Raw genomic sequence first — 12,017 nt, forward strand, 5'->3', positions numbered from 1 at the left:
CTCTGACCCCAATCTGCATTTAGCATTCGTGTTGCTGTGATTTGCCCAGGGATAACCTGCGCCCACACTTGCATTTAGTATGTATAGTATAGTATAGTAGTCATGCCTTATGGTCGCTAACAGACCACTAGAATTGTGTTGTGCCTTATGGTCGCTAACAGACCACTTGAATTGTGTTGTGCCCTATGGTCGCTAACAGACCACTTGAATTGTGTTGTGCCCTATGGTCGCTAACAGACCACTTGAATTGTGTTGTGCCCTAGGGTCGCTAACAGACCACTAGAATTGTGTTGTTGCCTATGGTCGCTAACAGACCACTAGAATTGTGTTGTGCCCTATGGTCGCTAACAGACCACTAGAATTGTGGAAAAACTCTAACCAGCTCTAACTAGCCACCAACTATCTTAGTCTGCCTGCTCCCCACCAGCGCCACTAGACTCCACCGCTATCCACAGACGATGATCTTCTGGCCCGCCCTAATCATGTTCCCTTTCTGCTTAATACAGGACAACGTACCCTGTAGCAACAATAGCTACATAGCCCACCAGGACGGCCTGGCTAAACTAGGGTGCCCCAGACACCACCCCATCCCTTGCCCCACTCCGTTCCTACCCTCCGCACCCCCTTTCCCCTCCACTTACCACCACCCTCTCACCTCCACATCCATCGTCATCCATGGCCTACCTACCAACAGCCACCACAGTCCCATTGCTAAGTCTAACCAAACCAAACTGACCACCAAACCTCTCGCCCGCTTTAAGCCGCCCGGGCCAACCCCCCCCCCCCTTATTCCCAACATCATAGCCCGCAATGACAGATTAGGTTCCAGGCTCCCCACCACTATTTCTAAACCCAACTCCAAACCTTACACCAATACTAATACAAAGCACATTGCACCAAACAAGCCCACACTTCCCCCACTTAAAGGCGCACTACTCAACGTCAGATCCCTGGCTGCCCACCCCACAGAAATTGGAGACATTATCCTTACCAACGATCTTGACTTTCTAGCCCTAACAGAAACTTGGCTTCATGAGGCGTCCGGACCCCATTTATCGCTAGCCATCCCAGACAAATACTCCATCCTCAGAGCGGACAGACCAAACGCCAGAGGTGGAGGAGTAGCGATCATTTCCAAATCCACCCTAGACCTTAGACCAACCGACACAGTCGCACTCACATCCTGCGAGTTACTCACAGCCAAACTACAAACCTCCCCCACAACCACGATCACCATCCACCTCATATATAGACCCCCAGGCCCCCCTGGGACCTTTGAAGAAGACATCACATCCCTCATCACCAAAAATTCCAAACCAACAGCACAAATCATGATCCTCGGAGACTTCAACCTCGGCTACCAAGACCCAAACGATGCACATGCTGCATCCCTAGCCAATGTCCTAACCGATCATGGTCTTACTCAACTCATTGCACTCCCCACCCACCAAAAGGGCAGAACCCTTGATTGCAGGTTGTGTTGCAATTGTGAGTTGCTACCCAAAGACCCCCAACCTCTGGCATAGACCGATCACCACATGATCCCCCTTGGGGTTAACACCAATCAGGTACTGCCCAATAAGCACCCCATGGCACCAGCATGTCCCACCAGGAATAAACGCAACATCACTGCTGAAGCCCTACTACCACTGGTCTTACCTACCCTCAATGCTCTCCCAGCTAACGCTGACTTAAACCTGCTGATCGACACCTTCAATGATTCCATGGCCAGAGCAATGGACACTGTTGCCCCCTTGAAAACCCAAAGCTCATCTGAACTCGTGGTACACCCCTGAGCTCAAACTACTCAGGAAAGAGAAAGCTAAGGCTCATCACACCTGGAAGTCTAACCCCACAGCGGAAAACAAATCCAACCTCACTAACTTATCCTCACTTTACAAAAGCGAGATAATACGGACCAAAAAAGACACATACAATACAAGGATCACTCAGGCAGGATCCTCCACTAAAGAATTATTCAAAATTCTGAAAGAACTAGAAAACCATATTTCACCTCCGGAAACCTGCCTGAAAGACAAATCCTGGTGCACCAAAATCCAGAACGCCCTCAACAATAAAATTTTAGGACTCCAAACTAAAATCGAAGACAAACGGCAACAACTCTTCAACAATAAGGTCACCAACCTTAGCCCATCCACACCCAACAACACTAGCACAGGCTTCTCGTTCAAAAAAGTCACCATCCCGGAAGTTCAAAAAATCATCAACTCCCTGAAACCCTCTAACTGTAAAGGAGACAGCTGCCGGGCTCAGATCCTAAAAGATGCAGCCAGAGAGCTCTCCCCCTTCATCACCAAACTCATCAACCTATCCTTCACCAATAACTCTATCCCCAACAACTTAAAACAATCAGGGGTTCTCCCTCTCCTGAAAAAACTATCCCTCGACCCGGCCACACCCACAAACTACAGGCCCATCACCACAGTCCCCTTCCTACTGAAAATCCTGGACAGAGTTGCCTACATCCAAATTCAGGAACACCTAGAATCCAACCAACTGCTAGGAATACGTCAATCTGGCTTCAGACCTCAACACGGAACTGAAACCGCCCTTGTTGATCTCAAAAGCCAGATTGATGAAATTAAAGACAAAGGAAATGCCGCAATCCTACTCCTACTAGACCTCTCAGCGGCCTTTGACCTGGTCAGCCATGAAGTCCTCTGTAATCACCTTGCCACCGCAGCCCACTTCTCCTCCTCTGCCATCACATGGATACAATCCTTCCTGGCAAACAGAACCATGCGAGTCTTTTCCACTACAGCTGCAGAAGACCCCATCCCCATCACATGCGGGGTCCCACAAGGATCCTGTGTATTCCCCACCTTATACAACATATTTACAAAGCCTCTATTTGACCAACTGGACCGTCTGGGTGTCACCTACACAAACTACGCAGATGACACCCAGATACTCCTCACCATCTCTGGTAATTACCAAGAAGACTCCGCCCGGATCAACAAAATATTCTCCATCATTCAGGCATGGATGGCCTCCCATGGTCTCTGCCTGAATGATGAGAAGACAGAGCTCCTAATCGTCGGCTCCCCCAACACTCTAAACTTGACCCTACCTATAATAACATCACCATCGATGGTCATGCCATTCCCATAGCCAAAAGCGTAAAAACCCTTGGTTTCTATCTAGATGCCAACACCAACCTTAGCAAACACACTAACATGACTGCCTCAGCCGCTGCCTATACCGGCAAGCTCATTAGGGCCAGCAGACCTTTCCTATCACCCAACAGCTGCCTCACCCTTGCCAGGGCCCTAATACAATCCAAACTGGATTACTGCAACAGCCTGTACCTAGGTGCTAATCAATCCGTTCTCAACAAGCTGCAGGTAATACAAAATAACGCCTTGCGCGCAGCCCTCAACATTCCCAGACAAGAGCATATCTCTGATACTAGGAAAGCCTGCAAATGGCTATCCATACGCCAAAAAATTGATCTAAAAACCATCTGCCTCACGTACAAAGCCCTCAATCACCTAGCACCACCCTATCTAGCTAATAAACTCACCCTGAAACCTGCCACCAGATCCACCAGATCCTCCAACACTCTTTGCCTATAAGTACCCAGGTTCCACCGAAAAAGAGCTGGAGGGGTAAGCTTCACAGTGCTTGCCCCCCGACTCTGGAACTCCCTACCGCTTAACATCAAAACTGTCGAATCCTTCCAGATCTTTAGGAAGCAGGTCATCAGCTGGCTGCTAAACAAAGAATAACGCCTCTAACAACAGACCCGTGCGGTAACTGGCTTAGTCACTGTATCTATTCTGAAAATTGTATATTGTACGTACTGCATATGTTCTGTTTATTGACCACTGTATATATATATGTATATATTATAAACCTGTACGAAGTATGCAACACAAAGATACTTCTCAAACGCTGTAACCAAATTCTTAAGCGCCCTTCTACCGCCGGGTTTGGAGCGCCATACAAATAAAATAAACAAACAAACAAACAAACAAACCAGAGTGGTTAAGAGATGCTTGATGTGTAAAGGAAGGAGGTGCCGGATTTCCCTAATATTTAGGGGGTTGAGGCAAGCTTCCGTTGCAGTTTTGGAGATTGAAAAAAGAAAGAGAAGGTGTGAGAAGGTTCATAAATGATGCAGAGGTTTCTAGCTGAAGAAGAGTTGGGGGGAGTGCCAAGTGGGAACTGGACAGGCAGAGGATGAGAGAGTGTATTTGGAAGGGAAGATCAACTTGGTTTTGGTCAGTTTAATATCAGAGAGTGCAAAGCCATCCAATATTTAATGGCAGAGAGACTGTTGGAAATAATTTTGATAGAGAGTTCAGGAAAAGAGCAGATTTGGGTGGCGTCCGCAAAGAGTTGGAACAAGAACCCAAATGAGGAGATTGGTGCCCCAAGACCAGAGGTCTAGCATATAAAAAATAGAGGACCCAAGACAGCGCCTTGTGTAACGCCAATTGTTTAGACGAGTGAGTTGAGAGGTTTTGTTGCTCTAGGGGACAGAAGGTAAGTAGGATTCAATGCAGGCAAGGGCTCAATCACAAATCCCAAGAAGAGAGAGAGTACTGAGGAGATCAGAGTGATCGGCAGTGTCAATAGCAGCGGACAGGTCAAGGAGAATTAGGATAGAGGATAGGTTGGAGTGCTTAGCAGAGACGATGGAGTTGGAGACATTCATGATAGACGTTTCCGTGGAGTCACAGGAGTGGAAACCTGTTTGTAGGGGTCTTGAAGGTTGTGGATGTCTAAGAAATTTCAAGCACTTTTAGAGTAGTGTGGAAGGAAAGACGCAGGGTGAAAGTTAGCAGGTAGGTTTGGGTCAGCCTTTTGCTTTTTAGGAGAGGGATTTTTTGAAAATAGAGGGAAAGCAAGGAGAGTCGACGGACAGGTTGAAGAGTTCAGTGAGATGATAGGCCACTAAAGTGGCAATCACTAGCTGAGAAGCAAGAGGGTCTTATGGTGCACAACAGGGGTTCGTCTTCATCAGAAGAAATAGGACTTCAGTATTAGTGTGCCTAAAGTTGGAGATAGAGGCAGAGGATGATGGTAGAGTAGGCGGAGTGTAGAATGTAGGAGGAGGGCATATGAGGAAGGTCAGGAGAGAGTCTCTAATTTTGGAAATGTTTGCTGCAAAGTAATCAGCTAGGTCATTAGCTGTGAGAGTAGAGTTGATAGTCATAGTTTTAGGAGGAGTGAGTTTAGGGTACCTTGTAGTCAGTGAGGATGGTTGGAGTGAAAGTCAATGAGGGTGAGGTAGCAATCTGATTTCTCTTTATCAAGAGAGGACTTGAGAAATTTCAAGGCAGAGAGGTAGAGTTGCCGGTCCTCATGCGAGTGGGTACACCTCCATTTGCATAGCAGCCGATGCATGTCGGTGCGGAGGGAGCGTATGAATGGGGTAACTCGTATTGAGGATGCTGAGAGTCAGTGGTGAAAGTTAGCAGTGGGAAGTATGAGCAGTCATATAGAAGGAGTCTGATTGATTTGGTTAACTTGTACCAGTACCTTGCTTTTGTTACCTTGTACCAGTTCAGTCCAACAGTTTTCCACGTTTGTAGTTCCTGCTTTCCAGTTCTGAATTCTTGTTTCGCTTGTGGGGCTCTTAGTGTTTGGTAAGTGTTTAAAGGCTTCCGAAGTCATGCCTTTGTGTATTCTTTTGTACAGAGATTGGCTCCTATACCCTAGGAGGCCATCCCTGACCTTTGTCTCATCCTACCTGTAGTCTACAGTGTATTTCACATAACAGTGTGTTGCTTGCTGTTCTCACAGAAGGCATCCACTGTATGTTCTGGCTGGACTCATACAGGCTTGTCTCGTGTCACTACGCTGATTCTTTGTGCCTAAGGGTCCTGGTGGAGAATCCACGCTTGCTGCCCGTTTTCATGGGCTTGCAGAGTGTGGTGCCAGTAAGATTAACTTGCACAGCAGCACTGAGATTCCCTTGTTTCTGTGGGTAGCCTCAAGTCAGACATCTGTACACCCATTGAGGGATTCTTCATTGTCCAGTACCAGTACATGGTTCCCATCCCTTCTTGCTTACCATCGCAGACTGCCTTTTCTTCTTGTTCCATTGCTATTGTGTGACTTGCCTTTGTTTCCTTCTTGATTACCCTCCTGCTGTACGTACCTTTGCCCTAATATCAGCATAGCAGCCCCCAAACCTACCTAGGGTGCCCTATGAAGCTACTGACATTCTTACTCCTGCTCTTGTTCCTTCATCACCACATAATTTCAATCCTTCTGCTCTCAGTATTGTTCAGTGCCCTTCTCTGCCTGTTCTCCTCTGACTCTCCCTACTCTGGAAGTATGTCCTTGCTCCCGCAAAGAAACGGTAATACAATGTGTGTTCATCATGCAGATGACAGCAGGGAAAGAATGAAGAGGGTGGCAGTGGAAGTGGTTTGCTAAGGAAAATGGCAGAGTTCAGAGTCTGATATTGTAGAGAAGGATGAGAAGGACGGTGCAGGCAGAAAGTTTTTGCAGATGAAATTGAGGAGGGGGAAACAGTGAGGGAAGAGCAGAACTAGCCAATTTTGCAGGTTAATTAAAGTGCAAACTCTCAAGCTGCGAGGGTAAAGCAGGAGGCTCAGTCAGGTATGCAGGGAACAGACCTGATTAATAAGAGTAGTGAGATGACGTCGTTTCAGCACTGCTCATTCCAGATCCAGCACCAGCTCTGCGTATGATTTGGCTAGCATGCATGAACTTCGATACACCACAGGCTGTTAACCATAGGGAACTAGTGCAGGGAGACCCCACAGGTACAGCTCGTGATCAGGAATGTTAATCCCGACCCAAGAAGGCAACCAAATCCTACCCATTGTGCACTTGCAGGGGGTCATGAGGTCCACAGTATCAGACTTGATGGATGAGGAATACTAGGTGTCATACAGGATCTGTGAAGCAAGCAGAGGAGTCCCCAATTGAAGTCCAGCCTTTAGGAGCTGCAGACACCTTGTAACACTTGCCCCTCTGCACTAACCATTGCACTAACCATTCAGCAAAATATTGCTGCCTCAAAGCAGAATTCAGCACAGCAGTGATTGGCTGTTGAATGACCTTTATTGTGCCTTAGGTCTTCCTTTCTTAATTTATGTGTCTTCTATATTGCTGCTGGGCTCGAGAGATACTGATTTTATTAATCCTGGCTTTTGCACATACCATGCCAAGCAACCCATAAACACAGACCTGCTCCTCTAGAGAGCAATTCATATTAAAGAGTACTTAATGCCCAAACCCTGAAAATATGCAACTGAATAGTATATCTAACTTACCAGAGCTTGGATCCTCGCTTCTTTCATCTCCTTCCTTGGCACTGGGCTCCCTTTGCAAATCCACTCTTGGCACGTCTAACAGTCGATCGTCTCTTTTGAGAAAGGGAAATCCTGTCAAATCGAATGAAAATAAATCTAAATAACACTGTTAAATGGAAGGGTTTTTCTGATTCACCTAGATGTCCTTATCGTGATTTTGATCAAAAGGACATTTTATATTTTGTAATGTTTTGTCCCTTGTATTCCTCTAGTCATTGGCAAACAATTCTTCCTGTCCTTCGACAGTTGTTTTGTTCAGTGTCATCCTGCCCTATGCTATTTGTTACAAGCTGATTCACCCTATGTGGCGTGGGCATTGCTTTCCTATTTGAAGGGAGCATTAAAACAGAGGAAATGTTATTTACTTTGCTTCTAGAGCCTGCAGTGTCATGCTCTTCTCCCTAGTCAGGGGCACGCACTAGAGGCCTGATTTTAACAACTTCATGTTTTTCAGGAGGTTTGTGTATTTGTTTACTTTTTCATTGTTTACATTGTTATAGGAACTATTTTGTATGTTGAATTGCTTAATGCGCAACCGTTATTCAATCTGTAAATTTGTGATTTTAATACTTGCTGTTTTATTTTACTTACAGATTTATTGCAATGTTATTTATGTTTTTTGTGCATGCTCCTCACTTTTATGGTATTTTGTATGCCAAAATAAAGTTACAAAACAGATTAATGAAATGTAAATAAATAACAACTGTAAACTATGAATACGTTTTCAAAAATAACGCCCACAATATGTATTGCATTGCATCTAGTTGCTACATTCTTTTTTTTTAAAGTGGGGAAACAATTTTAGACTGTTCAGAGGAAGCAACATTCTTTCTCTGTTGAGTGCCTTTACAAAACACCAGGATTCAATGGAAATCTCAAGAAATCCAGAAACAAGGCTTTTCTCCACCCACTACATAATACTGTGCCAGCTCGTCAGGACTGAGATGTAATTTTTTCAAAAATGCTTTTTGTTTACATGAATGTTTGCTTAAATATGTGTGGGGGTATTTTGAGACAAATAGAAACAAATTCCATGTAAGAATACTCATCATATTGATTTTGCCCTCAATGCCATTAAAGAATGCACTGCGACAGCAAGGAACATTTCCAAGCTGGCTGCACACATCCCCCCAGCCACAATGTAAGAATGTTCATGTCGCCTTTACCCTCAATGCCAGTAAAGCATGCAATGCCACAATAAGGATCCATTTCCTTTCTGGCTCCACAAATGCCACGCCCCATGAAAGAACACACATTGCATTCCCATACAGATGTGGCCTCATACCCATACACACACACACCATTCACACTGAACTCTCATTCATATGTGGACTTACACAGACACGCCCTTGCATGCATCTAAACATATATGAACATGCAACACCCACACCTGCTTCCCCAACCAACTTCGAAGGATTTAAAGTCCCTCTTCGGGCCTCTGACTCCTAAGCAGCAAGAGCTACCTGTTCCTGACATACATGGTGGAACTGAAGTGCCATCCTCTCGCAGCCACAACTGCTTCTCATGTGCTGTGACTTATCTCTTATCTGCTGAGGGTCCCCACCCCAGGAAATGGGCATCAAGGGCCTGCTGCATGTGTCCTACGGGATACCTACGAGTTGGATGGATTTTTTTCCATGACTACCTTTAACACCACAGAGTGGTTTTCCTGAAAATCTACCCAATTCAGAGTTAGCAACAAAACCAGTGCCAAAACAATTTTATTCCGCAATACTGAATACTGCTGGGCATTTCAGAAACACCATTTAAAAAAACGTTCTTATCCATTTCTACAAACACAATGCTTGTGGAAATGGATAATGTATAGCAATGGTTCATATTGCTAGTGCAAGTCTTTTCTATGCACAAACTGGTAAATGATTCAGCTTTATTTATATGGTTTAGAAGGTGAGAGGAGGCACATCAGAGATGCTCACCTTACTTAGCCACTTGCAATGGTCCAATTAAAAAAAAATGTCGCTGTAGAGTAAAAGGTTTACCAGCACTTCTCGGGGTAGAAGTAAAAATGGGTGGATTTGTGTTCAGAAAAATACAACTCATAATTTCCCAATTGATCTCTAAATGTAATGTGCATTTGTATAGCGCCTTCCACCATTGGTATGGTCCCAACGTGCAGTAGGTTGAACGCCCTTGAGGGACAGAATTGCAGGTATGGGAACATTTGTCAGAGTTGTAGAATGCGTGTGTGCATTTTAGCTAAAACGAGGTAAGTAGGGGTGGCCAAGTCCCTGCTAGTCACCCATGTCGAGCAGGCATGTGGATGGGTGCTGAGAGGTAGCGGAATTGGGTGCAATAATGTTACTACCAAACTATTAAACAGCTCATATGTATCCATTTCCTTGTGAGAATTTAGGCTCCCAATTTACTTTTGCTGGCATTAGTTGCCTGTTTTCAAAGAGGAAACATGCCTGGTATTTCACTGATCTGCAGGGCTGAGAGCGGTGCAGTTTGAGTAGCCACCTCAGCATGCCTCCTGCAAGTTGGTGGACCGCGTCCAACTTTAGAATGCATGGCTTAAAAAAAAATATTCAATTTACTGCAGCAGCACCCGTTGACTGAATTCATAATGGGGACTGCTGCAGCAGGGTTCCTGTATTCTGGAAGAAATGTTAGAAAGTTGGTGACCCTTGCACCTCCCACTGCTACTTTCTTTCCAGTGTTCAATTAATCATCAGTGCCTGATAAGATTTCTACTTATTTAATTTTTTCCATTGCTGTGTTTTCCTTTCCATGTATATCATAATACTAACTTGCATTTGAGTGGCCTCTACACGGAAGTGTCACGGTTGTAGGATCAATGGGGACAGTATTAAGGAGGCTGCTGGTCACATGACCAGGCTCTGCCACTCAGCTGTTTTGCCCAGTACCTGACTCACCAGTGCTCCTTAGGCGTCCTCATCGCCGGCATTCTCAGCAAAGAAAGGACAAAGTCACCTCATCTTTTTGTGCCTGTTTGAGCCTGATAGGGCCTTGGGCCAGACCCACAATCTTGCATTACACCTACAAAGTAGTTGCAACGCAACTATACATCATCCTGTGTTCCTCCTTCCACAGGCGATCCCAGCCATCACGAGGAGTCGAACAGCAGAGCATGTCCTATGCAGCCACGGCAAGCTACCCTAGCGAACTGCGTCAATATTGCCATTACCCCCATCCAAAACCCTTGGAGCACAAGCACACGCCCCCTCTCATGCTGATCAATGCTTGCTCAGCAGTAGCTCACACTGCAGATATCACCAACCTCATCCCGTACAACAACCTTGTTGCCCTATTCCTCACCATAAAATAGTGTACTCCAGAATTTCCCACTATGTTTTTGCCATTCTACTACTACACAGCTGCCGCACCCAACATGCTGACCGGCAAGGAAGGGCAGCAGGCGGATTGGCAATCACCCACAGGAGCGATTGGCCATGCTCCATCATCTCTCCCAGGAATCCATCACATTCCTCCTCATTTACAGTGCATCTCACACAAGTGACTCTTTCATTACAACATCTCCAACCTACTCTCTTCCACCAACTTATCACACTAATGTCTTTCACAGAGATTTTAGTGTCCCTGAGTTTCCTGCCAGCAATCACACTTGGAGCACGCATTTCTCACTTACTTCATCCATGGACCCTAAACAAATTGTGTTTTTATCCCCCCCCCCGCAAGTACAACAAAGCGAACACCCAAGACCTACTCTTCAGATCATCTCCCCATATCAACTGCGCAGACCCTACCCCACTCAACTGATCTGACCATGCCGCTGTCCCATTGTCAATCAACCACGCAACCACATGTGACAAAGGGCAAGCTAAATGCCCCTTCACTCAGCACCACTCATTTAAAACCTTCCTGGTCAATGAACTAGAAGCAAACTTCACAGACTTCCTCACCACAGGGAAAGCTCTGGTCCTCCTAGAATCATTCAACAATCCTGGTATGAATCCTACTCATGCCTCCCCTAAAAATCAGCCGCACTAAGACCAAACCATCCACTCTTTGGTACACCCTCGAGCTCGCCTCTCACGTTTGCTCAATCAGAGCCCTGGAGACATGGTGAGGCAAAAACCCTGGAGATCTCACAAACTTCAAATCTTTCAATGCCAAACGTAGGATTCTGATCATAGAGCCAAAGCTGCTTACTCCTCCGCCACCATTGTGGAAGCCTCTAACAGAAGCAACGCTTTCTACGAAGTAATAAATCATGTTACCACCCTGTGTGGGCCCTGCAGCCAATCAGGTTGCTCGGAACACGGGCTGAACCTCATAGTAAAAGTCCATGTTATGAGCAACCTCTGAGATGCCAGTGCTTGCCCCACCATTACCACACTGCCATCCCCACTTCTCACCTCTCCCCACACTACCCCTTCCCTGCCCTGTCCCACTTACTGGAAGATGTTGCACCATGAAGCTGCTCCTCTCAAGTCGACGAGCGCCATGGAAATGTAAGAGGAGCTCCGATTGGAGCCCTGCTTCCATTTCCATGGAGGCCAAGATAAATGACTATTTCTTTGAAAGAGCGGGTTTCGCACTCATCTTGACCGAGTTACTGAGTTGCTTTGCTTGGGCCGATTAACTCGGGCCGTTAAAACCCTGTGCGGCCTGGGTGACTTGTCATTGTGGGCATAGTAACAAACCATCACTCGAACCTGAGGTGGCAGCAACTCAGAAAAAATGCGACAGAATCAA

At 45.9% G+C, this 12,017-nt stretch overlaps 1 protein-coding gene across 5 annotated transcripts in view; it reads right to left on the minus strand.

Moving 5' to 3' along the window:
* The window catches only part of LOC138510518 (zinc finger protein 211-like), a 158,808-nt gene that overhangs the window by 80,238 nt on the left and 66,553 nt on the right, over positions 1-12,017 (minus strand). For all 5 annotated transcript variants that reach the window (XM_069626230.1, XM_069626228.1, XM_069626229.1 and 2 more), the window contains one exon: positions 7,278-7,388. In XM_069626230.1, coding sequence (XP_069482331.1) covers positions 7,278-7,388 — 111 coding nt within the window. The remainder of the gene's footprint in view (positions 1-7,277; positions 7,389-12,017) is intronic.

This window comes from Ambystoma mexicanum, chromosome 6p, assembly GCF_040938575.1.
Source record: "Ambystoma mexicanum isolate Mex_15411 chromosome 6p, UKY_AmexF1_1, whole genome shotgun sequence".
NCBI classification, from domain to species: domain Eukaryota; kingdom Metazoa; phylum Chordata; class Amphibia; order Caudata; family Ambystomatidae; genus Ambystoma; species Ambystoma mexicanum.